At 45.2% G+C, this 27,551-nt stretch overlaps 1 protein-coding gene across 1 annotated transcript in view; it reads right to left on the bottom strand.

Moving 5' to 3' along the window:
- Positions 1–27,551, bottom strand: part of LOC146829620 (G protein-coupled receptor 83-like) — a 755,876-nt gene that overhangs the window by 506,905 nt on the left and 221,420 nt on the right. Inside the window, exons 4-5 of the mRNA XM_085608310.1 lie at positions 17,592–17,717; positions 7,156–7,289 (exon numbers count right to left, since the gene is read on the bottom strand). Of these exons, the coding sequence (XP_085464436.1) occupies positions 7,156–7,289; positions 17,592–17,717 (260 nt within the window). The remainder of the gene's footprint in view (positions 1–7,155; positions 7,290–17,591; positions 17,718–27,551) is intronic.

The raw sequence follows: 27,551 nt of genomic DNA, 5'->3' as shown, positions 1-27,551 counted from the left end.
GAGTTAAAATTAAAATGCTTTTTTTATTTTATGAAAGCAAGTATTTGACTGGACATTGATGTATTGTTTGTTTTTACTGTTTGCACTTTGAGTTATAATTTGTGTTAAATGTCCTATAGCTACGCTCCACCCACCCTATAGAAGCCTGGACTGCTCGACCACAGCTACCACTAAGAACCAAGTGTAAAAGGGGATACTTGGCCCGGTTAAGTGGAATCCACAGTTGATCGGTCCCTAGAGACATCATAAGTAAAAGGCCTCAACCACCACAGTTGTGCCCAGTTGCCCCTGCAGGCAGGCTGAGGATGCTTCAAATAATACAAAATGCAGCAGCCCGGATGCTACTAAGAATTCCAAAATGGCTTGCCATTAGCCAGGGTCTTGCTAAACTACACTGGCTCCCCGTCAAGCACAGAGGCTCTTTCCTTAAGCACTCTGTTTTACGCATAGGATACTGAATCTGAAGGGTCCAAGCTACCTGTATCCCCTGATTAAAGACTATATTCCCTCCAGACGTCTTAGGTCCTGTGAAGCAGCTCTGACTGTGATCCCTAGAGTGCACAGAATGCACTTGGGGCAGTTCTTTTGGACTTCGTGCAGTCAAGCTGTGGAACTCAAGCCATTGAACCTGAGGCTCGAACCATCAGAGGCAAGGTTAGGCTCTTTAGGCATAGTTGGTAGAACTGGTGGGCCCTAATTGTTGCTAACTCTACCTGACAACAATATGGTTCTAGTGTGGGGATACTCCTTGGAGTAACCAGGCGCTCTATAAATCTCTTAACATAACGTAACATGCCTCATGGCCCTTTAAAAGGTTAACAATTGCTAGATATAAAATGCTTATTTTTACAAAAGCATTAAATAGACAAAAAAGAAAGTTGCAGTAGTCTATTCTCATTTCCACTGCTAACCACATTAAAGCAGTATGAAGGGACAAAGCAGGAGCCATTGAGCAGCTGAAGCAGCTAAGATGGAAACTGTGGAAGTGCAAGAGTAGGGAAGTGTAAAGGACAGGAGAGGGGAGGATAGGAAAGAATAATGGATGGGTGGGAAGGGTGTGTGGAGCAAAGAGAATGCGTATTGTTACAAGCGGAGAGTGAGGGGAAGGTTGATGGGGATCTCACCCTACCCCTCGCCAGAAGGCAAGGCGGATTGACCACAGAGTAGGAAAGGGGGAGTTACAGCTGGTAAACTTTCACAAAAGCCAGAAACAACTTCATATTGCAGTTTCATCAGACCATTCTTCATTAATGGTTTGATGAATCTGGCAATTTTTTTTGAATTGTCTTTATAATTATTTGTCCACGTTGTATTCTATGTTACTTCAGTGGGATGCATGCATTCATCGATAAGTTACACACCATATTCGATTACAACAGTATCATATGAAGTAGACAATCAGCAGTTTAGCTCCTGTACCCATTGGTACAGGGGGAGTGATCAGAAACACCACGCTTCTTTACAATCTTGCAAGAATTGTGCCCGGTCTACTGAATCCTCTCTCATCTTGTTGTTCTTCTCTATCATTGTCATTCATGCTCTTCTTGCACCACCATTTCCCATCTTTTTTCAATTTAGCCACACATTTTAATAGGAGATTTACCTTTTTTACATCTTAGATGTTTCCCATAACACATTCTCTGCATGAGAATTGTACCCTGCCCCCTCCTGCATATCTGTTGTTTTCCACTGTCGCATCCCAGAGCCTTACCATCACGTGACCATATCATTTGCATTAGGTCTGCAAGTTCATCTCCATATCTTGTACAATCCTATATTTTAGGCATAACCATTGGTGTGCAGCAAACTCAATGCATGCATTTCAACCGTGTAATCTTAAATCTAGCATACATTCTGTGGTATAAAAAAACACTCTGTTCCAGTCTGCATTGGACACATGGTCCCCCCAGTCACCATCCCATTGGTCTCTAATCAGTGCTAACACTCTTGTCACTTTTTATTTCTTTTACAGAGCTACACATACCAGTGTAGGCTATCAGAGCACTTTACATCACATACACATTATACTGAGACAGTTAATCATACGAGTATAAATCAGTGTATAGGAAATGTTACATAAAATAATGAGGATTACACAGTGCTTAATTTGAGCTGGTGGTTTCCAGTGCTTGGCACCAACGCTTGATTGTCAGCATCAGAACTTATGACAGTCTGCCACATGTTGATAAAGCAAACAAATGATGGACGGAATGCTGACAATGCAAACATTCTCCCCCAGTCAAAGGATCTGGGTTAAATCCATCATTCTTTTGCCCACTACGCCACCCCAGTTTGAACCCAGCCATATGCAAATCAGTCTTGACCCTGTGCCACATGGGAACAGTCCAGACCGAACAGCCAAGCCAGGTACTCCGTGGACCGGAAACAAACATCCTGGGACCGGTTTCAGGGTATGTCACCCTTCTTCAGCCAGGCGAGCTTGAGTCCAGTGGCACAGTGAGCAAGGGACCCACGTCTGGGCATACCCATCCCACTTAGGGCAAAAAGTGTCACAGCAAACAAATGATGGATGGAATGCTGACAATGCAAACATTCTCGCCCAGGCAAAAAATCTGGGTTAAATCCATTGTTCTTTTGCCCACTACGCCACCCCGGTTTGGCCCTCAGCCATATGCAAATCAGTCTTGACCCTGTGCCCCATGGGAACAGTCCAGACCGTACTGGCAGGCCAGGTCGACCGGAAACAAGCATCCTGGAGCCGGTTTCAGGGTATTTCACCCTTCTTCAACCAGGCTAGCTTGAATCCAGTGGCACGGTGAGCAAGGGACTCACGTCTGGGCCTACCCATCCCACTTAGGGCAAAAAGTGTTACAGCAAATGATGGACGGAATGCTGACAATTCAAACATTCTCCCCCAGTCAAAAGATCTGGGTCCAGGGAGGACCTGGCTTGGCATTTCGGGCTGGACTGTTCCCACAAGGAACAGGGTCATGACTGATTTGCATATGGCTGGGTCCAAACTTGGGTGGTGTGGTGAGCAAAAGAATGATGGATTTAACCCAGATCCTTGTGACTGGGGGTGAATGTTTGCATTGTCCAGCATTCCGTCCATCTATTATTTCTTTTACATATGTTGCCCTAAGTGGGAGTATGCCCAGACGTGGGTCCCGTGCTCACTACAACACTGGATTCAAGCCTGCCTGGCTGATGGCAGGTGATGCCCAGAAACCGGTCCCAGGATGCTGTTTCCGGTCCAGGGAGGACCTGGCATGGCTGTTCGGGCTGGACTGTTCCCACAAGGAACAGGGTCACAATTGATTTGCATATGGCTGGGTCCAAACTGGGGTGGTGTGGTGAGCAAAAGAATGATGGATTTAACCCAGATCCTTGTGACTGGGGGTGAATGTTTGCATTGTCCAGCATTCCGTGCATCAATTGTTTCTTTTGCATATGTTGTCCTAAGTGGGAAGGGTATGTCCAGACATGGGTCCCGTGCTCACTACACCACTGGATTCAAGCCAGCATGGCTGATGACGGGTGATGCCCAGAAACCAGTCCCAGGATGCTTGTTTCCGGTCGAGGGAGGACCTGGCTTGGCATTTTGGGCTGGACTGTTCCCACTAGGAACAGGGTCAAGACTGATTAGCATATGGCTGGGTTCAAACTGGGGTGGTGGGGTGAGCAAAAGAATGATGGATTTAACCCAGATCCTTGTGACTGGGAGTGAATGTTTGCATTGTCCAGCATTCCGTCCATCAATTGTTTCTTTTGCATAGTCTGCCACATGGTGTCACTGCTTGTCTAATTTAGAGATAAGCACAACAAGAGTTGCTTAATAATTTAAAATACATTACAAAGACTAATACCTGCAAACCAAGCCACACTTATAGCTTTAGGGACCTGGAATAGTCTTAATTGTCACATGTGTGATGGTTAGTAGCCGTGTTGTTACTGTCATTGGCAATGCTGGCAGGGCCAATGGGTGGTGCAAGCTGCCCTCCTGAAGTGGGCCCTGGCATCTACTTTCTTACAAATTAAGCCCTGGGAATACAAAGTTTAGGTTTCACATTATCCATACGGGTAGGCAGTGTATTTTAAGAGTGCATGATCTGGAGAAACACAAACTCAAGATTTAAAAAGTAACACATGATTCAGGTTGGTTTAACTAACAAAAGGATCTCTGTCACAAATGGAGTCACCCACTGAGCTATCTAGATAAACTATAATTCTGTGATCTGCTTGACACACGTTCTTTGCAGCAGGCGTATTAATCCTCTGTGCTACTTTATTATGAGTAGAGTCAAAACTGCCCCTAGACAAAACTCCATTTCTCCTCAGTAGGTACATTATTTACCAGAGTAATCTTGACACTTTTATTGTTGCCTGAAAACTGCTGGACACTCAAAGAGCTCTGTGGGACCCTGGCAGGTGCTTTAAATCCCATAAGAGATTTCAAAACACAGCACCCTTCAAGCTTGGCGCTTGATGCCGGCACTGGGCGCACCACCCAAAAGCAGGCCCTAGTCAACACCACGCTTCAGGGGCTGCCTGAGCCCATGTATCTCCACAATGCACAAGGTTTAAAAAAGAAAAGATAATGATGGTGCATTTGCACATTAACATAAAACTGTTTGGGTTCAGTGGGACACACAGATCTCTACTATATTCGTAATTAGGAAGCACATAGACTGGGATTTTTGTGAAACCCTTAAAAGCAAATACATTATTAAAATTGTGAGCGTCCCTCTTTAATTGGCAGAGTTATTATTCTTTGTCAATTACACACCTTCTAAATCAGATGAATCATAGAGATATCAAACGGCCTTAAAGAAATGTGAAATTAGAAAGTCCAAATTGCACAATTCAGAGCCCATTTTTAATTTGTTTACTTAAAAGACATATAAAAAGAGAGTTTCTAACATAATTTTTCTAGTTTAAAAGTCTGCAATTACTCCCACTCACTCACATTATTTCTTTGTAAGAGGAAAATCCTGTGTGAGCCCACCAATTATGTGCCCTTTAGAAACAGCAAGGCCAAATCAAAAACATGTCCGTTCCATAGAAGAAATACTAACTTTCCGATTAATAGAGCACCAGGCAATAAACGACCAACATGAATCCTGAACAAGGAGAAAGACCACCGGTTATAAAAACTGTGCCCGGAGACAGTCTATTCATCGAGAGAGCCTTGATTCTGTGGATCTGGGGCTCACAGCTGTGTACAGTACACATTCACAATCACTTGCTTCACAAAAGACTTAGGCAAACGTGCAAGATTCCCTTGCGTTTTGCACCTATTGGACATAAACATACGACTGTCACTTGTTTTTGTTAGACCATGTCTTTGGTCTCTCAAATCTGACTTCTAGGTAGAAATTAGAAATAATTTATTCTTTCCTTATATTGAAAATAATTTTCCAAGTACAGTTTTTTCTTCTCCTGCACCCTTCTGTGAAAATAGTGAATACTGGTGCACTACCATGCGCTTAGTTGCCCGAACACAGATGGATGCGTGAAATAAATTGGGAAAGGTTGTGAAAACCCTGGAAGTCAAAACTGTGCGCATGTTCATCTGATTTGGATTCCATTTTACTCACTACCTAAGACTAAAGAAAATGTGAAGGTGTAGGTGATGTCCTGAGTAAGTGACATCCATGTGTGTAGAATAGGCCCATGGGTTTCGATCCATGTTATAAGGGGGTATTTTGCAAGGGATCGGGCACTCCATGGGCAGGTGCCTGGCTGCAGCTGATGAGAGTTACTGGGAAATAACACTAAAGAACCTTATAATGGCTTCCAATGGCTAGTAAGCTAAGATACATCAAACAAGGAAGTATTTATTTCCATACTTTACAACTTCCTGCTAAAAGAAACTTTTTCCATTGAGTGACGGAGTCTCGTGGCAAATGGTAAGACTGACACAATCCTTACCAGATATTCTCTTGTTTGTACAGGTTTATGTACAAAGGGATAAAACTCAACTAAAATTCATCTTAGCTCTTAAAGTCTGAGAGATAATATACTGGGCAAGGCGAAATGTACTAGCTGGCTAATGTAAATCAAGGCAATTAAGAGTGTAAGCCATTAAATTTGGTATATTTGTTACACATGACACTTTTTACAGAAAATGCATTCTGATTTAAGTGCCTTATCCTTGCCTGGTCGTCAGCAGGCTCCCCCTGGAAGCTTTGATGGTTGATCAGTAGAGTATCTACACATGTCTTCTCCCTAGGTTTCTTTCAATCAAATCAGTTTCAACTGAGCTCGAATGTAGCCTGTGCCTGCCCTACATCTTAAAGTAGGGTTCTCCAAAGTAGGTCCTGGACTGTCGGATCAATGCCAGATTTTTAGCATATCCTTATTTAGATAAATGTAGTTAAATTAAAAATCTGACATGAATCCGGCCCTCCAGAACCAACTTTGGAGAACCCTGTCTGAAAGGACTCCAGAACCAACTTTGGAGAACCCTGTCTGAAAGGAAGGTAGACCCTTCAGTGTGGGTTTCAACACACTGGAGGATTCTTATTGGTTAGAGAATATCTCAAGATCCATAAAATGTCCTGCTTCGTCAAATTCTTGGGAAAAAATTGAATCTTGGCGGCCTAGAAAATGTAACTAGCTTTATATGCTGGATAATAAATCGGCCATGCTGAATCTGAGCTTCACGCATCATCGATGACAGCTCATTCACCCGAATCATGTCCAGCAAACAATCTCTTGATGCAGAAAACAATGTTCTTGTTTAGTGGGAGTGGGCATGAGTAGTCGCACAAATTGACCTCACATAAAAATAGATGTGTAGTGTAGGCTAAAGGGCTCTGTCTGTGTCACACTTTCAGGATAGCTGCATAATATACATTTGGATACAATGAATCCGAAGTTTAGTAATGTATGTAGTCAATGGCGTTCACCTGAAAACCAGGCCTGCATCCAGCCAGAACGTTGGATATCTTTAGGTGAATAAAACAAACAACTGTGATGAAGTCTCAAAAGGACTCTGTGAATAAAACCCTCTACATCAAGCCCCTCTGCATCACAGGAATAAAATAAACTTAAACCAAGAAAAGTCAGCTTGGTAGCTGTTGACGAAAGACTGGAAAACTAAGAAAGAAGACGAGTGAACGCTATAGAGACCGAGAGAGGGAACATGAGATACAAAGGAGATCAAGAGAGGGAGACATTGATGAATCTCACCTGTAGTTGAACTGGAAAAGTTTCTGATAAATGGCATGCGGGAGGGAGAAACAGGTTGCCATCACCCAGATAACCGAAATACTCAGGAAACCTTTTGTGAGTGACATTCGCGGCTTCAGCGGGTTCAGGATAACCTAGGAGGCAAGAACAGACATTTTCAAAGTGCAAGTAGATTATTTCCACCCAGCGCGTGCAACAGCAACACAGTGACATCCATCTTGCGCTGTATTTGTTGACGACTGTGATAGTAGGTGCTAATGGCTAGGCTGTTATTAAATGACAAGAACACGCTGAACTTACCCAGCATCCCCTCTGAGTTTGCAGATTTGCAGAATTCTTAAAATGGAGCAAGCAGGCTCACAAAATCAGATATAATCAAAACCAAAAGTTCTCTGATTCAGTTACAAATCATCAGGACAAATTCAATGGATGAAGAAGATAATTAACTATTGAGGGAAACTCAGCCGAACCCACAATACATCATTAAACGAATCTTGCACCAAAACGACCTGCTAAAATGTGCATTAATATGTACACTGTATCACATGCCTTGCATTTCCCAAGTAATATTCTAGTTCTGACATCAGTGATTAAAAACAAGACTATTATGAAAACTGCTTTGTTTGTTGCAAGTCTAAGTTGACAAATGAAGGTGGCACGTGACCTGCTTTGGAGAGTTTTCCAAACCCACAGCAGCTCTAGATGGACAATGAGGTGGCCACAACTACTGGGTCTGACAGCTTCATGGAGACTTATTGAGGACATGGTCATCCTGGTGTTATCTGGCTCATTGTGCATAATATATACGCAGCCCACATAATATTCTATCCCAAGAAAAATATCCATGCCAGACACTGCAAAGCATAGAACAAGGACAGTGACAGAAAAGCCTGGAAAGAAGCATCCTCATACGGGGCATCCAGCAGTGCCTATGGCGTGCCCACTCGCTCGCGCAGTTGTCACATCGCTTCTGGTTACATTGGTACATTGGGGAGATGTGCTGGATCATGATGGGACAATTGATTTCCATGTCAATGAGACTGTGTGAGGACGTCATTGGCTTCAAAGAGGAGGGAGAGAGATCTGTTTGTCAGAATACTCTATATAGCTTCACATACATGGGTATCCTAAAGACAAATTTACAAAAAATATCATCCCATTGGATATAGATTTTCTTTATTAATTACAACGGGGTGATATTTATGCCACATGATATACTGATAATGATATTCGGGTACCATACCCTATGGAGGAAATGCACTGTACCCCAGCTCCCACAGCACCTGTTCTAGTGTGTTCCCAGACAGTGGTGAAATAAAGTCTTCCTAGAGTAAACTCAGAACACCTTTCCGAAACTTGGCTGATCTAAGGAGTTAAAACATGCATACAATGATCAGGGATGAAAGAAGCAGAGCTTAGTATTTACTTGGGCTGCAGGCATCAAGATCATACCGTTCAGAGAAGAGCCTTTGGGCAAAAAACATGTAACAGTCAGGCTTCTTAGGGGAAAAATGCACCAAAGGTCTAAGCATCCAATCAGAATTCTGAATGAAAGTCTATTAGGCAAAGAAAACATCTAATAAAAATAATAATTTTACAGAAAGGTTTTATGACAAAAAAATGATCTCCATATGTAAAAGTACTTACTGTGCTATAAAAATATCGTAACAAAGATATGCTATATATAGACAAGGTAACATTTTGAGGTCAAAAATTCACATCCATTACCGGCAGCAAACACATTAGTTTCATAATAAAAGTTAGTCTTTCATTAATACATTTGCAAATTTGCCTGAAGTTAGTATAATTATGGAATCGCCTGCCAACAGTGGAAACTATTGTACAAATTAACTTTTATTATGAAACTAATGTGTTTGCTTCCGGCAATGGATGTGAATTTTTAACATCAATTTTAGCAAGACTGCTGATTCAAAATGAAATAACTTTATTATACTGCATTCAACAAGTGCTTGCTGATAAAGAGGAACATGCCTTTAAATGACAAAATGATGTCGTGGAAAGCAACACCTGTGGACAGTATTTAAAAAGTTAAAGAGTGTAAATGTAATCGTGCACATACAGGTTGACTAAGGCTGCCAAGACAGCCGAAACGCGTTCCGGGTACTTTTGAGCACATGTTGCCAAATAAAAGAATATTTTCCTTACTTGAGTGAGTTACGTGAGTGGAGCTGTTTTGATATATATGGGGGTGTGTGTGCGCAAATATTATATATATATATATATATATATATATATATATATATATATATAATATATAAATTATATATATACATATTATATAAATTATATATATATATTATATGCGTATATATATATATATATATATATATATATATATATATATATATATAATATTGCAGAGGGAGTTAAATGAAATAAAATCTTCCTGCCTGAGCCGTGAGGGTCCGTTTCTCCTTTTCTTTCGCGTTGGGATAAGCTGTGAAAGCAGAAACTTCGTGATAGTGTGGAGACTGTACTATTTATATATATATATATATATATATATATATATATATATATATATATCAACAAACACCAATTCCTCCACACTTCCGAAAGGAATGCACTGCACACTGGACTGTCGGGGCTACAAAGGTTTTAATCTTCATTCTTAAAGCAAAGTGACAGCTTACATCAAATCCGTTGCATAAAACCTGACGCGTTTCGGCCGACATGGCAGCCTTGTTCACAGGTAAGTTGAAAATGGATTGTGGCGCTTTCCGCTTGGTTGCGCGCGCTTTTTGAAGACTACCGGATTTCAATGTAGTCTGCATGTACTACAATCCCCAGAATGCAGTGTAACACTTTTTCATTCCTGTTCCGTTTTTCTTGCAATTCCTTTTCCCTCTATATTATTTTCGGGGGCATTGCAGTCTTTAGGAAATTCCACCTGGTGTTACAGTGCATGAAGCTTTCAAATTTTGCCTTGCTGCCACAAATAAAAGTCTTAAAAGAGAAAACTAACATGCGGCTTTCAGTCCTTGGTGAAAAAGAACTCTCTTTCACTCCCTTGCCTCGCTGTTGCCTTTTTTGTTGGGTTGAATTCTTCATACCTTATTTTCATCTGGCATCGTGCGGGCGGGTCGGGCTCCTTCTTTCAACAAAAACAACTCCAATTTCTCCGTTAAGGATCCTCAACCACACAGGGCAGTCAGTGCCAGGGCACTGTGGTTGAATATCCTTCACAGAGAAATTGGAGTTGTTTTTGTTGAAAGAAGGAGCCCGACCCGAGTTGTTTGGGAGTACTGGGTTCACGCACAGGTCCAAATCCCTCTGACTCAGGCAGAAGGGAAGCTGGGCATCAGGGCAGCAATCCAACAAGACAACAGTCCAGCAGGGCATCAGTCCAGCAGCCCAGTAGAGTAGCAGTCCTTTCAACAGCACAGCAGTCCTTCCTGGCAGAGTCTCCACAGGTTCTGAAGTGTACTGAAGAGTTTGTGTCTGAGGTCCAATATTAAACCAGGTGCCTCCTTTGAAGTGGGAGAAGCTTCCAAAGGTTTCCCTTTGAAGTGCACAGGTTTCCTGCCTCCGCTGCCATGGCTCCGGACTAACTACAGGGGGTAAGAATGATCTCTGACCCTGCTCGCAGGCAGGTCGCTCCCCACGCCACCACACGGCTGCCAGCTTCTTCGTGCCTGATACTTGTGCTGTTCACTTCTGCTCCTGCTGCCTGCTTCCCTACACCCTAACTGTGTCACTGTTCTTTTTTTCTTTTTTCAGGTTTCCTCCGCCGGTACACACCGGCTGCTGCCCACCTTTTCCCGCTGTTCCCACTCCTTCCGCAGCTGCGTCCCTGCGGCCCCGACCCCCTGCTTTCCCATTGGCCACCCCGCTCCCGCCTCCCAGCTGCTCCTCCCTTCCTCTCCCCCTCGTATGGAGGCCGCGCAGTGGTGAAGGAGCGACCTCTGGCCCTGCTCGAAGGCAGGTCGCTCCCCATGCCACCACACAGCTGCCAGCTGCTTAGTGCCTGATACTTGTGCTGTTCACTTCTGCTCCTGCTGCCTGCTTCCCTACACCCTAACTGTGTCACTGTTCTTTTTTCAGGTTTCCTCCGCCGGTACACATCGGCTGCTGCCTGCCTTTTCCCGCCGTTCCCACTCCTCCCGCCGCTGCGTCCCTGCGGCTCCGCCCCCCTGCTTTCCCATTGGCCACCAAGCTCCCGTCTCCTAGCTGCTCCTCCCTCCCTCTCCCCCTCGCATGGAGGTCGCACAGCGGCCGCACGCAGCAGGCGCACCGCTGGCATGCCGAAGGCCCACCAAAGGCAAGCCCGTCTGCGCCCGTCCGCACCTGGACCGCGCCCAGCGCCAGAACCCCTGGCCCCCGTGCACTCCACGACACAAGACTCAGATACGAGGCCAACACGCTCCTCGCACTCAATGCCGGCCCAGACCGCCGCTGCTTCCAGGCTGCCCCAAAACGCACACATGGACCTTTTTCATGCCGCACCTGCAACTTCACCTGCGACAGATCCACCAAACCTCCAAGGACCAGAAACAACCACCTCCGCTGCATACTCCTCAACACCCGCTCTGCACACAAACATGCCGTTGAGCTCTGGGACCTGCTCGACACCTCCGACCCAGACGTTGCCTTCCTGACCGAGACCTGGTGGAACGACTCTTTAGCGCCCGACATCGCCATAGCCATCCCGGACGGATACAAGATCACCCGCAGGGATCGCGACAATGGAATCGGAGGAGGGTTAGCCATCATCCACAAGTCCACCCTCAAGGTCTACACCCATGCAGACGACACCCTCAACGCCGCCGAACACCTGCACTTCCGGATCCACACCGACCCCAACACCACACTCAGAGGAAAACTCATCTACAGACCCCCCCGGACCCTGTGCTCAGTTTAGCGACTCCATCGCCGACCTCGCCAGCACCCACGCACTCGCCTCCAAGGTCTACATCCTCCTCGGCGACCTGAACTACCACCTCGAGAACAACAACGACGCCAACTCCACCACCCTGATCGACAACCTTGCCAACTTCTGCCTCAGACAGCTCGTCAATGAACCCACCCACGCCGCCGGCCACACGCTCGACCCCGTCTTCACCACTAGCACCCATGTCGCCTTCATCTGCACCACCGAACTCCACTGGACCGACCACTGCTGCATCCATTTCACCTTCAAGAAACCAACCACGCACCACCGCACCCAACAGCGGCCTCGCCGCTGCTGGAGCAAAGTCACCGATGATCAACTGACATCCACCCTCGCCCAGAACCCACCCGCCGACCCCACCGACCCAGACACCGCCGCCCACAACTTCAGACAGTGGATCGACGACTGCGCCAACACCCTCTCCCCGCTCAAGAGACCCTCCAGCAGCCACACCAGCAAGAAAGCCACCTGGTTCACTGAAGAACTCCAGACCTCCAAACGTACATGCCGGAAACTGGAGAAGAAGTGGCTCCCCGATCGTACACCAGACGGTCACGCAACCCACAAAGACGCCTCCCGCAGACATCACCAACTCATCAGAGCAGCCAAGACATCTTCCTTCAAAGCCCGCCTGGACAACAACGCACACGACAGCAAAGAACTTTTCAACATAGTGAAGGAACTCTCCAACCCCAGCGCCATCACCAACGACATCCCGCCCTCACAAGACCTGGGCGACTCACTGGCCACCTTCTTCCACCGCAAGATCGCTGACATCCACGACAGCTTCAACACCACGACCGCCCCGACTACGGCAGTCTCCACTCACCCCGCAAACACCACCTGCACCAACCTTCTGACCTCCTGGTCCTGCGTCAACGACGACGAGACACGCAAGGTCATGAACTCCATCCACTCAGGATCCCCGTCAGACCCCTGCCCTCACCACATATTCAACAAAGGTGACACATTCATCGCACCCCAACTACGGAAGGTCATCAACACCTCCTTCAAGACAGCGACATTCCCGGAAAGCTGGAAGCACGCCGAAATCAACGTCCTCCTCAAAAAACCCAAGAAGGACCCCAAGGACCTCAAGCACTTCCGGCCCATCTCTCTGCTCCCTTTTCCGGCGAAGGTCATCGAGAAAACCGTCAACATGCAACTGACCCGCCACCTCGAGGAGAACAACATCTTAGACCCCTCCCAGTCCAGATTTAGACGACACCACAGAACCGAGACAGCCCTCATCACCGCCACAGACGACATCAGATGCCAACTAGACGACGGCGAAACATCAGCCCTGATCCTCCTGGACCTATCAGCCGCCTTCGACACGGTCTGCCACTGCACACTAAAGACACGCCTCCAAGAAGCCGGAATCCAGGAGAAGGCCCTGGACTGGACCACGTCCTTCCTCACTGGCAGAACCCAGAGAGTCCGCCTCCCACCTTTCCGATCTGAAGCCACCGACATCAGCTGCGGTGTACCCAAGGGCTCATCCCTCAGCCCTACCCTGTTCAACGTCTACATGGCCCCCCTCGCACAAGTAGCCCGCCAGCACGACCTGAACATCATCTCCTATGCTGACGACACCCAGCTCATCCTCTCCCTCACCAAGGAACCGGACACCGCCAAGACCAACCTCCACGAGGGAATGAAGGCCGTCACTGAATGGATGAGGAGCAGCCGTCTGAAACTGAACTCGGACAAAACAGAGGTCCTCATCCTTGGCCCCACCCCCTCTGCCTGGGACGACTCATGGTGGCCGACCACACTGGGAACAGCACCGACACCCACGGACCACGCACGCAACCTAGTATTCATACTCGACTCCTCCCTCTCCATGTCGAAGCAGGTCAACACCATCTTCTCCTCCTGTACAACACCCTCCGCATGCTCCGCAGGATCTACAAATGGATCCCGACCGAAACCAGAAGAACGGTGAATCAAGCCCTCGTCAGCAGCAGGCTGGACTACGGCAACGCACTCTACGCAGGAATCCCTGCAAAACACCTACAACAACTGCAACACATCCAAAACGCCTCCGCCCGACTGATCCTCAACATCCCACGCCGCAGCCACATCACCCCCCACCTGAGAGACCTACACTGGCTCCCCATCAAGAAGAGGATCACTTTCAAGCTCCTCACCCACGCTCACAAAGCACTCCACAACACCGGACCAGCCTACCTGAACAGCAGACTCAGCTTCTACACCCCCACCGGCCAGCTCTGCTCCGCCAGCCTCGCCCTCGCATCCGACGAGCAACCTCCGGCGGCAGGTCCTTCTCCTTCCTCACCGCCAAGACTTGGAACACCCTCCCTGCCCACCTACGGCAGACCCAGGACCTGCTCACCTTCAGAAGAATCCTCAAGACCTGGCTCTTTGAGCAGTAGCAGCACTCCCTCCCCTCAGCGCCTTGAGACCCTCACGGGTAAGTAGTGTGCTTTACAAATGACTGATTGATTGATTGATTGAAGTCCTTTGTGTGGAGTTAGGACATAGTCTGTTCAAGTGTAAATAGGGCTGTGCCCAGCTCCTCCCTCCCATCCTGCCAATGATGGCCCATCCAGAAACACCCAAGATCCCTATTGTGTGTGGCTTTCTTGGATGAATACACAAAGCCCAAATGTCAGCTGCACTCAGTCATGTGACCTAGAGACAGGATGCAGACACCAATGGCCGAGGCAGGAAAGGGCCAACTTTCTAAATGAAGCGATACCAAAGGGGATGATGGACGGAGCGTTTGAGCAAATCAAACACTCACCCCAGTCAACTGATCTGGGTTTAATCCATCATCATTCTTTAGCTCACTTCCCCACCCCAGTTCAGACATGGCCATATGCAAATCAGTCTGACCCTGTGCCTCATGGGAACAGTCCAGCACCGAACTGCCAAGCCATGTCTTCCCTGGACCGGAAACAAGCATCCTGGGACCGGTTTCGGGCTCATAACCCTCATCAGCCAGGCTATCTTGAATCCAGTTGCAAAGTGAGCAAGGGACCCACGTCTGGGCATACCCTGCCAACTTAGGGCAAACAAAGCAATACCAAAGGGGATGATGGACGGAGCGTTTGAGCACATCAAACACTCACCCCCAGTCAACTGATCAGGGTTTAATCCATCATCATTCTTTAGCTCACTCCACCACCCCAGTTCAGACATGGTCATATGCAAATCAATCTGACCCTGTGCCTCATGGGAACAGTCCAGCACCGAACTGCCAAGTCATGTCTTCCCTGGACCGGAAACAAGCATCCTGGGACTGGTTTCGGGTTCATAACCCTCATCAGCCAGGCTATCTTGAATCCAGTGGCAAAGTGAGCAAGGGACCCATGTCTGGGCATACCCTGCCAACTTAGGGCGAACAAAGCGATACCAAAGGGGATGCATATGGCTGGGTTCAAACTGGAATGGCATGGTGAGCAAAAAAACGATGGATTTAGGCCCAGATGTCTGTACTGGAGTGAATGTATGACATTGTTCTACATTCTGTCCATCAACTGTTGTTTTTGCAACTTTCTAAATGAGGCATTTTCAAAATTGTAATTTAAATTCCAACTTTACCATAAGAGAGGAATTGCCATTATAATTACAAAGACACCAAACATAAACTGGGCCTGTTCCCGTTTGGAAGCTACAGCTTAATGAATATAATAAGGTAACTCCAATATTATCCTGTGGGAGAGGTAGGCCTAGTCCAGGTTTTTAAACACACTCCATGCTGCTATCTGGGCTATCAAGGACCTACCCTAGGTTTGACTTATATCTATTAAAAATAGAAGGTTTGCACCTAGCAAAAGGTTTATTTTTGCAAGGTCAAAATGGCAGTTTAAAACTGCACACACAGACTGCAATGGCAGGCATGAGACATGTTTGAAATGGCTACTTGAGTGGGTGGCACAATCAGTACTGCAGGCCCACTAGTGTCATTTAATTTACAGGCCCTGGGCACAGATAGTGCCACATTACTAGGGATGTACAAGTAAACTGCATATGCCAAATGGGTATGAGCAATTTCTACCATGTTTAAAGGAGAGAGCACAAGCACTTTAGCCCTAGTTAGCAGTGGTAAAGAGCGCACAGTCCTAAAGCAGAAAAAAAGGCAAAGCCAGCAAAATAGGAGGTATGAAAGCAAAACGTTTGGGGAAAACTACAGCAAGTATGCCAGTCCTAACACGCAGCCCATTATCTCAACAAGTGAAAATAGTCCATGTACATCAGCAACACTTGTTCTATGTTTCCGAAGGAAGCACTTGCTTTGGAGCCTGTTTCTGTGTAACTCAAAGAAATGCGGAGTGGGGTGCAAGACATGGTCGCCCACCCGGCGTTACATTGTGATGAAGGTGCTTCTGCTATGTTGACAGAATCACTTTGGTGGTCCGCCCACCAGCTCACCACAGTAGCAGGGGCACCACCTCTCCACGACATTCTATTCTTAGCTCCCTGTCTATATTCTTATATATCCTTAGCTTCCTGTCTCTTAGGTGGAGTATCTATGAAGGGATCTAAACGACACCCTAAGTAGTTTTTCTTCATGCAGATATTTCATAATATATTGACGGTATTTAATAGACTAATTCCTATTTTCTTTTTCAGGAACGTTTGGCTGCTGGAACCATGTGGGTTTTCACATTTCTTATATTTGAGCCACAGCACTGTGCCTCTGTTGGGTTTGGAGCTTTGACATGGACTCCTTCAAGTCTTTTTACAGCTCCAACCACCACAGAGGCCAATGTTGGTTTTGTCACCATGGCTTTCTCTGTCAGATTATCTATAAGGAAAGAGGTAGGTGTCATGAATAAACTGCAAAAGGAAGCACATGGATGAAGAGAGTGCATGTATTCTTGTCCAACGATGGCAAAATCCCATAGCGACTGGTAACATCCAAAAGCGCGTATTCTTGTTAGTGTATTTAATAGAGTCTGTCCACCTATCTTCGTGAGAGAAGAGTGTGTCTAACAAGGAACCTCATACATGACCTGTGGGCCACCAGCCATTTTAAATTGGATACTTATAATGCAAACTAACTGATGCTGGATAAAGCAGCAACAGTAACATCATGACTTCAAACACCAGCCCAAATTAAGCACTGACTTTGTGACATCAAGGAACGGTAACTGGAGGGGTTTTACAAATGAAACATAGATTGCTATTTTCTGGCATACTGTCGATGTTTATGGACCCTTCACAAGTCACAGTGAGCAGACAGCGCTTGGCATGAGGCCTAGGCTTTATATTTAAAGTGAGTGGAAGAAAAAGAGAAAGAGAAAGAGACAGGGTAAGAGACAGGGAAGGAGACAGAGAACACTAGAGAGACAGACAGCATGGAAGACATCTATACATATTTATAAATTCATATTTATGTACATATATAACATATATATATAATATATATACACACACACACAAACATATAAATCATACTTTACAGTCTACTGAGAGTGAAAGAAAACGAAAGCATTAAATGCAGTTTTTTTACACCGATAACAGTGGTTTTGTCTTTTTAACTCTACTGTACCTGATGTCTGTCAAGCGCGATGGCAGTCAGGGTCAAGGTGGAGACGTGAAGGGAGCAGTACTGCACAAAGCGGCTGACGTGGCACATGGCTTTCCCAAACATCCAGGTGCTATTCACAAAGCGAACCTAGTTGGGTAATAAATAAACACATGATTTGTTTCATGCCACAAAAGTGGCACAATACCCGTATGACAAAGAAAAGAGGCAGCTAGTGGGTGTAGAATGGCAGCTTTCAATTATCTGTAATTGATATTCACTCTGAATGATAATGATAAAATATCAACACAGCACTTACTGACTCATTCGTTCAGCATGAGCATGAAAAATGCATTTAACAAGACATACATTTTAACAACCTTAGAAGAACAAGAGGCTGAGTATAACAGGTGAGTAATGCTGGGCAAGGGCTCTCATTAGCAAGTAAAAAGGACTATTTTATGAGGGTCAAAGAGGACAAAACCCAATTGCCTGCTATATTACATACATTGGCTTATATCAGCTGTAGTGGTTCACATAGTAACTACATTTGTTTAATTTTTTCGTTTTAAAGTATGATGAAGCAGTGTGCTTATTACACCCCTTTTTCTTTTCAAAACGTCTTTTGGTTATTCTTCTAAATAATTATTTTACTTTGTTATTTAAAATTAGTTTGTACATCGCTCTGAAATTTTCCCACTGTTTTCTTCTCCTATTCAAACAGCACTGTGAAAAGTGCCCAGAAGCTAGGACAATTGGAGACTTCACAAAGACCTCGTGAGATTCATGGACTTTGCCCTTGACCTGGTAAAGTGACGTATAGTGGTGACATGCCAGTCTCCTGGAGTCCCTAGGTGAGTCTGTGACCAGGGACCTGCTGAGGTGGGCCAAGGCCGAGGCCGACACTCTTGACGCTTTGCAGAGGTGTGGGGGAAAGGACAGGCGAATAGCAATGGGACATATTTGTGCTGACACTGCAAGCTAAAGCAGACATACCCCCCCACCCTCTTGAAATAAAATTAGAAGTCACTGAATACAACTGACAGATTATATTGAACAGGATTTTCTTGGAACTCCTCGCCGTCTGCGTCTATTATTTCTAAGCAGCTCTGAGCCTTGGTTGGAACACATAAATCAGGGATACAGGATTTCCCATATGACCCCATGCTTATCAAACTGACTTTGCGGCATGGTGTGGGGGCACAAATGCGGTGTGCATAAAGGGCGCGTGCCGCCTTTATCGAACTGAAAGCGTGGAATGATGCGGCAGCAAAAATTACGAAAACAATGATAGGGGGTGAGTTTTGAAAGGCAGGGATGGGGGGAGATTTGGATAAGGCAGCGTCCCCAGCAGAGCTGCTGTCAGGCAGCGAAGAGTGGAGAAGTGACAGACAGACAGCATTTTACAGCGGAGCATGTTTCAAGCTTCAACACTTTTGCTTTATTGAAGTAGTCCTCAGAGGAACAAATATACAGCTACAGCGTAGGGAAACTGTAGTTGGCTGTTACTCTCGAGTGAAAAACAGAAAGGATTTATCAGGAGTGCCAAGCCATGAGGGGCCACCAAAGAAGACCAACGGAGGAGTGAGCCAGCGGTAGGCAGCAGGCGGGATTACACTGCTGTATAGTGATTACAGCATGCCACTGCCAAGGCTCGACCTAAAAAGCAAACATGCCAGCATACTGTTAAAAGCTGCCTGCCTTTTCCGTGGGAAAAGATCTTATCTCGACAGTGAATGGTACTTCAATAGTTTGAACAGCTTTAGTAGAAGTATCATAAATGTGTGCAGCCAGGGGAAGTTAACAAAAAAAGTTCCACACAAAAGTGAATGAACACAGTAATTCGGCCTTGAGAACAGATAAAAGCTCCCTTTTAAGATGTATTAAAAACAAGAGATTTCACAAGCACAGCTCAAGCGGTGTGCAGGTGAAACGTAAAAAGGGAACTTTATTGAAAGTTTTGTGAAGATTCGTCAACATTATTGGCAAAATAAACAACGCTTCCCTATGGAAACTTTGATCCTAAGTATAACTACCTTCTGGCTATCGTCAGTCGGTAATATACATATAATACATACCCGAATCATAAAAGAGCACGGCACTCCGGGCGCTCTTAAAATCACCAATTAATTGAAGGCTGAAGCAGTCTCACCTACGCGTGTAGGGAGTCCCAGCTACCTTGATCCCAATTAAGAAAACACTATTAGGTGTAGCTAAGTAAATGTTTGTGGACTCATATTAGCTATAGGACACACTGTCCTGGTCTCCATCATGGCACACCTTTGACAGGGTGCACCAGATGTAGACTGGAACAGTCTACCATATTATAGTGAATGTGACATTCCCAGTGTCAGCATGAACTCTCACCTCTACTGGGTACAGGATATTAGTGAAAGGCAGACGCCACCTGTACATGTTTCACTGTGCAGACGGCAACCCAGCCTGAGTTTTAAAGGGGCACAAATACACCCTGCAGAGACTTGTGTCGTAATAGGCTACATCTGCCTCCAGGGAGGATACCAGGTAGATTGCTGGGACTCCATCCCCCTGCCCCCCTTTCAAGGGCCTTTCTCAGGGTGTGCACTGACTGTGCACCACCTCTATGTGGTACATTGGCACTGCTCCTCCTTTTAGATTTGTGCCAATGTGTTTGATACAATACAGACACAAAGGCACAATGGAGTGCACCATGTACCAATGAGGCACACTCCTGGAAGTTTACCATCAATCTTTTAGTGTTGGCACAACATACAGAATGGACCATGTAAGTGTCTGTGGCCCCTTCTGTAATGCCAAAGTGCCCCAGGGTGCAAAAGCAGGCTCCCCTGGCCAGTGTGTCTCTGGGGCACTTTCTCTACTACACCCCAGCAAAGCCGCTTGTAAAACCAGGTCTTCTTTTGGAACACAGTCCAAATATTTATCTCTGTATTGGGAGGAAACAGATCATCATGTCCAAGTCATAAAATAGCATTTCAACAATGTGCTGAGTGTGTATCCCTTCTCACTGGCGGCACAATTAATAGCTTATTTATTGCCTGATGTTTCCCGAAATGTGCGTCATAGCTTTTACCCTGATTTTGTTAAGTAATATTTATTTTAACAATTGATTCTGCATGCACCAGTAATTATAACCAGTTATTTATAGCAGAGCCCATGATGAGACATCAAGCGGTAAATGTCACACATTTACATACGTTACTGATTGATGCTATTAACGGTCAGGTATCAGTGTATCAAAGGGGCCTGCTGGGCCGTGCACCAGAGGATCATTTTGATCAAATCTCTGTTGTTCCCAGACTGTTGCATAATTTATTGAGACATCACGGTCTTACACTCCGACAACGCGGGACTTCAGGGAGACGTTAGCTGCTCAGCAGCGCTCCTCCTGAAATGAGAGCTTCGCTGATGCGTGGGCGCTGTGCCAAGAGATCACGCGCCGTGGGGGTCCCACCGCATGTTCAATAAACAGGTGGGATTTACCTGGCCCTCCGCTCTGGCCGGGCACCAAAGGCTTTTTCAATGGCAATTAAATGGAGTGTTCACTTCCAACATGCCACATTTAAGCGCCCATGCATCTTTCTACTTCAATTTCTATTCTAGGGAGAACAATTATAATGCAGGTTTGCTTACGTGTTCTCTGTAGGTTAGAAAAAGTTGGAACAGTTCCCTAAACAGGGCTGGCTGGCCTCATAAGATGAAACAATGAAGCAAAAGAAAAGCACATGTCAGACTGCAGTTTGGGAGACAGGTAATTCACGAGGAGTGCATTGTCCCTCCCATATGGACATGCGGCCCACCCTGAAAACATTTGAATTTATTTTTGGGCTCTGAGGTATTAACTGAATTTCTGCAATAGCCATGTCACGTCCGGCAACCAGTTGAGGTGGTGTGAAACCATGGCAATGGTAATCTGACATTTGAGCATCAAGGGGCAGATTTACAAGAAAGTGACTCAGTGCGTGCTGCAGCCATTTGGCTGCGCCACAGTGAGTCACTTTCACAGCACAGGGATGCGACATATTTACAACAATATGTTGCATCTCTGTGCTTCCCCCTGCGCTGGCGCATAAACTGCTGCCATGCCATGCGCCACGGTGCAAGGAGGCCTGCGTTGTGGGGAGATTGTTTTTGCGCAGGAAGGATTCCCTTCCTGCACAAAATGCAGTTTTCAACTATATGTGTGCTGCATTAGCACATATAGAAGTTGAAAACCGTCATTGTTTCAATGATTGGGACACCTTCCTGTACATAAACAATCATTGGAAGGTATTTCCTCTTTCTATGTGTGCTGCAGAATGCAGCACACATAGAAAGAGGAAAAAAACGAAGAGAAATCAATACAAGTCAAGTCAAGAAACTTTATTTCGGACAAAATGTCCTAAAAAGTACATCAGATAACATACAAATGAATAAAAACAAAACAATTATACATACAGTTTCAGATTTAGAAATTCATAAAGCTTTGGGACTTAGGGTTTGGACGGAGAATAACACAGTTAGATTAGAAAGTGCATGGTACAATAAATATATAAATTAACTAAGAACAAATCCTCAATAAAATAGGGCAACTAAAGTTCCTATATCTAAAAGTTGTGCATGTGCAAATAAGCAGGAAAAAGATTTGCAGCATTTACTAACAGACAATCAATTTTCTTTGTGAGATCTCAAATGGGCACTTCTAGTGCACCATACTGAAAACAAAAAAACGGCCACCGAGTATACTATTGGAATACCCGAGTCAGATTTCAGTATCCTAAAAGCTTCAAGACAGGACCTGGTGCCGAGATTCCTGCAGATCTGAGCCAACCAGCGGCTCCTTGCCTTCTGATGTCCAGGGCAACAAAAGAAGACATGAAGCTCCGTTTCCTCGGGGTGATCACATACCGGACAATGGGTCGGGTTTTGATTACTCCATTTAGATGTAAAACAGCGGAGTGGGAGTACCCCGTATCTAAATTGTAAAAAGAGCTTCCTGGCCGCAGAAGGGGTAATGAGATCTATTGCCGGTTCAAAATAAGGAAATGCTTTAATTTCTAAAAAGGCACTAGTGCATTTCCCAGTCCCAGAAGAAATGTTAAGTTGCGTTAGTCTATAATCACTATAACATGCTTTCATATGTCCCTTAGATGTTAGCAAACAAGCAGACTCAGGGTCAAGCCAACAATCTCTTAGGCCCAAGCTAGATAAGAGAAGCTTTATATGGTCAAACCAAGGGATTTTTATGACACCACAAGACCTTAGTACCTCTAAAAGCTCCTCCCTGTATGGTATAAGTTCAGGGGTGGTCCATAAACGACGCCAATACATTATGGGCCTGAGAGCTGCTACTTCAGCTATTGAAATTATACCTGTATCCAAGCGTAGCGGGACCAGGGGGTGCTACGAGGTAATCTAAATAACTGTCTAAGGTATTGGTTCTCCACCTGCAGTAGTTTTGACATATTTAGGTGGCCCCATAACTCTGCACGGTACAAAGCTCCACCTCTTGCCTGAGCCCTATATATTTCTACTGCTGGGCTAACAGTTCTTTTGCTGGACTTGTTAAAAACCTTCATGATGCCTCCTGAAGTTTGTGCAAGTCTTAGCGTAGATTTTGTAATATGAGCCCCCCAATCCATGGACTCGGTTATTGTAAAACCTAAATACACAAAAGATGACACCCTTTCGAGAGGTTTACCATTTAAGGATGGATTAGGGCGTGAGCTCTTTGGGCAATTGAATGCCATAAATTTAGTCTTATGGAGGTTGATTTCTAAACCACTATCCCTGCAAAATTCCTCAAATTTATCCAGGACCTTTTGTATCCCCATGGGAGATTTGGCAATCAAAAGGGTGTCGTCGGCGAACATCATAGCCGAAATTCTACGAGAGGCTAGCTTAGGGGCATCCAGGTCTTTTGTTGTTAACAGGGTATCAATTAGGCCATTAATGTATAGGCTAAACAGAGTTGGCGCGAGCACACAACCCTGTCGAACGCCACGGTTAATAGGTATAGGCGCTGTAAGATTACCATCCTTCCCATACCTAATTTGAGCATAATTGCATTCATGCAGACGTTTAAAAAGTTGAATTAAATAAGCAGGGACCCCATCCCAGCTAAAACAGACCATAGTTTCTCCCTTGGGACTAGATCAAAAGCTGATCTTAGATCTACCAAAATTAAAAACAGACTACCCCCCTGCAGACAAACAGTTTTCCAATATAGTAATTGCAATCTTAGGACTTGGTCCAGGGTTGATAATTTTTCCCTGAACCCGGCCAGGAGGACAGACAAAATGTCCCTCTCTTCCATCCATGACTGTAATCTGAGGAGGAGAACTCTCGAAAAAAAAATTTGGGAGATATCTATTAGACTTATGGGTCTGTAATTGGTCGGGAGAAGTGGGGAGCCCTTTTTAAAAATCGGAATTATTTGTAGGAATCTTCATGCCTTGCATAATTGAATTAAAAAGCATCCAAAAGGTAGGGAGCCCAAATAGCAGGTTCGCTTTTGAATAAATCACCGGGTATCTTGTCCAACCTAGGGGCTTTGCCCGAAGCTATTCTGGCCAATGCGGTTTTTATTTCTTTTATAGAAATACTCAAGCCCAGGTCACCATCAGATAGGAGGTTTATATCCTCAAAAGCCACAGAACCAGGGGCTGGTGTGTCACAGCCAAGAGCATGATCAACACCCGATTCCTTGGTATACAAAGTTTCAAAGTGGATCCGCCAGGTCTGTTCATCTAAATTTTGTTCAACCGCACTACGTAAAGTAGTTGAGCCAGAATTGGCTATTCCCCAGAAGGTCCTCATATCTCTATCGACCATAGCGATTTTCATATTAGCCCAATTTTCAGCTTCCCAACTTTGTTTTGTCTCGTGTATAACTGCTTTGTAATATGCTCTAGCCGTCCTTATTGAAGAGCGCTCTTTAGTTTTAATAGTTGAGACCAATAACTTTTTTGCCTTGCGGCAAGAGCTGTTATACCAAGGATGAGTAGGCCACTTATATTTTTTCTGTTTTTTAGTTGGGAAAAAGAAATCATAGGTAATTTTTCCTTATTTATCATAGTTTGATTGGGCCTGCTGAAGGTCTAGACCCTCTCTAGAAAGGCTGGACAATTTGGATGCATCAATAAAAACCGGAAGCAAGCCATCATATAAGCTGGCCATTTTTTCTTCTGACTGGATAAAATTAGACCATTTCACTCTCTTTCTACAATGCGTGACCACAAGCCTAGAGTCAAGGGGGTTATCCGTATCCAACGGATTCCCTATGTTCAGTGCTTTAAGTTCCACCACAAGAGCGGAATGGTCACTATCAGAACGTGGAATTATCTTAAAATCCAACATCCTATCCCAAAATTGTGAATTAATAAAAATGTAATCTAATATGGACCCCCTATTCTTGCTATAAAATGTATAGCAATTTGATGTCTCGGATAGTGATCTCCCATTACAGGCACGAAGAGAATGCCTCATAGTGAGACAACTCATCTGGATCGCCAAAGAGGACCAAATTTTGACTTTAGGACAGCCTGACTCTGGGATTTTTAAAAACTGGTCCTCATCATATAGACCGTCCAGTGGTAAACCTTCCAACGGTTCAAATTGACAATTAAAGTCCCCACCTAATATAATCAACAGGTTAGTATCGATGGTACCAAGGAAGGTGGTTAGTTCCTCCAGAGTATTGGATTCATTACCTTTTAGGGAGGGTCGTGAATATACATTTATTAAAACGACAGGGGGCTTTGTTGGAAACTGTAACAATACACATAAAATATCGCTAGAGCCTGTGTCAATTGGAGTTGCAGAACACCCCAGGTGGGTTCGCACCGAAATTATGAGGCCGCCAGAAGGTCTCCCTTTTCCCTTCAAGGATGCCAAAATGTTAAAATTGGCGTATCCTAATTTGAAAGCCTCTTTTCTTGCCCAAGTTTCTTGGAACATGCAGATTTCAAACCCATCAATAAACGATCCCCACTCAGGATCGTCTAGTTTGCTACTTAAACCTGATATATTCCAAGATAAAACCCTTGTTATTTCACCACTAGATAGGTTCTTATGGGGAGTCACGGCTAATTTTTGATTTGAGGGGACATTTATTAGTTCAATGCTACCGATAGGTTTACAGACGTGGTGCATCGGATGGTCTGGGGTTTCAAAATGGTCGGGCCACAAAGAAGGATAACTTGGGTTGCAAGTACCAATCTGGCTCCCTCTGACTAATTCTTCCCCAAAGTTTGAAATCCTCCCTTTTTGCCTACCCAGATACTCTAGATCAGGTAGTGTCGAAGCTATTCCCACTTTTTTAGTAGTATCAGAGCCCTCCTGTCAATCCACTCCCTCAAGTGGGCTATACCGGTTGCTAGTAGGGATATTGAAAGTTGATTGGTTATAAAACAATCGAACCGGATTAGGGGGAGCCACTTTTATGGTTTGAGCTCTCCTTTTCAACTGAAGTAAGTGCTCTTGATAATGAGGCCCTATTGGGGGATAGAAATACCCTAAGGGCAGTAAAATAATGGACCCCCTGTTTTTTCCATATTCTGTCGCTAGAATGTGCTCGATAATACATGGGTTTCTAAAGTTAATTATTACACAGTCCCCATGTATATCCTTATGGTGTTTTCCAATCCATCCTACCCTTCTTGTAGTCAGGACCTCATAAGTGTTCTCATAGCTAAAGTTACTGTGGTTGGCGAGCCAGTGAATGGTTTTATGTTTTAGCTCTTCATGGGATTCTGATATACCTTCTCTTAGCGCTGGAGTTCCTGCTAAAATCAAGACATAAGGTGCAGACTCAGGTGGTAAATTTATGGTTGAGGGACACTGTGTTTGGGTTTTTAATTCAAAATCATTATATACCTGGTTTGAAGGAGTATCACCCAGCCCCCGCCTACGGGTATCCTCTAATGGTGTTTTTTCTGGGATCCGCGGGCGGACCTGGAGCACCAAGTTGGTTGGGGCCAAGCAGCATCCCATATTAGTACCAGTTTCCCCCCTTTCATGAACAATTTTTCCCTGTAAAGTCGAGTTGGAAGAGTCCATGTTGACTGTGATAGACCCAGGTTGCATATTACTCGTTGGAACCGGGGAATTAACCATACTCTGTTCATTATTTCTGTTTGTGAGGATCTCATTATTTTTTGCCCATGCATCCTGCTTTACTAACAAGCTATCCAGCATTGCTATTACAGGGGTTAGTTCTTCTTTGATAATAAGTCTTATCTGCTGTTGGAGGTTCATCAACAGCAAAGTGACCCACTCAGGCTGATCATTTGTAGTTACAGGACTAGCCTCAATTAGGGGCCTGCCTTTTTTCCCCCTCTCCTTGGGCACGACCTGTCCCTTTCTTTTTCTTATGGGTGATTTCAATATGTGTTTGGTTTTTTCCTTACATTTACGACCAGGACAGCGAGGGGCCTCCTCTCTTGGAGGATCCAGGGTCTGTATCACCTCAATTAAAGAATGGTCTTTAGAGAGCTCTATATCTGATGGCCGTGTGTTAGTTAAAGAAGCACTGAGTTGCGAGTGTTGCTCTAAGTTTGGAGTGATGGAAAGACGCTCCAATAGTGCGTTTTATTTCTGTGGCCACTGCTCCTAGAGCTTTCTCCAGCATTCTATCAATCGATGTCGGTTTAGGCATACTGGTTGAAGGTGTAGGGTCCCGTTGCCTCACAGTACAAGCCCGCTTCCCCATCCTAGGACAATATAACTAGGTCACAGTACAAGGCGTATGACTCAAGTCCCACAGTTTTCTACAAACCCAAATAACATAATTTAATTTAACGAATGTCACAAATGATGGTTGGACTCAATTACGGCTGCACACACCTCAGTGTGTCCTTGCTACTCACGGAATGCGTACAAACGAAGTATGGCCCAGCCCAGCCTTGTCCAGCCCCGGACGGCCACAGACGGCCCGCCCTTTGCCCGCGGAAGGAGCCGCGGTCTTTTGTGCGCCTCCGGGCGCGTAGCTGGCGTCAGGGCCCGCAA

This window comes from Triturus cristatus, chromosome 5_2, assembly GCF_964204655.1.
Source record: "Triturus cristatus chromosome 5_2, aTriCri1.1, whole genome shotgun sequence".
NCBI classification, from domain to species: Eukaryota; Metazoa; Chordata; class Amphibia; order Caudata; family Salamandridae; genus Triturus; species Triturus cristatus.
This window is presented reverse-complemented; position numbering and strand designations above follow the sequence as displayed.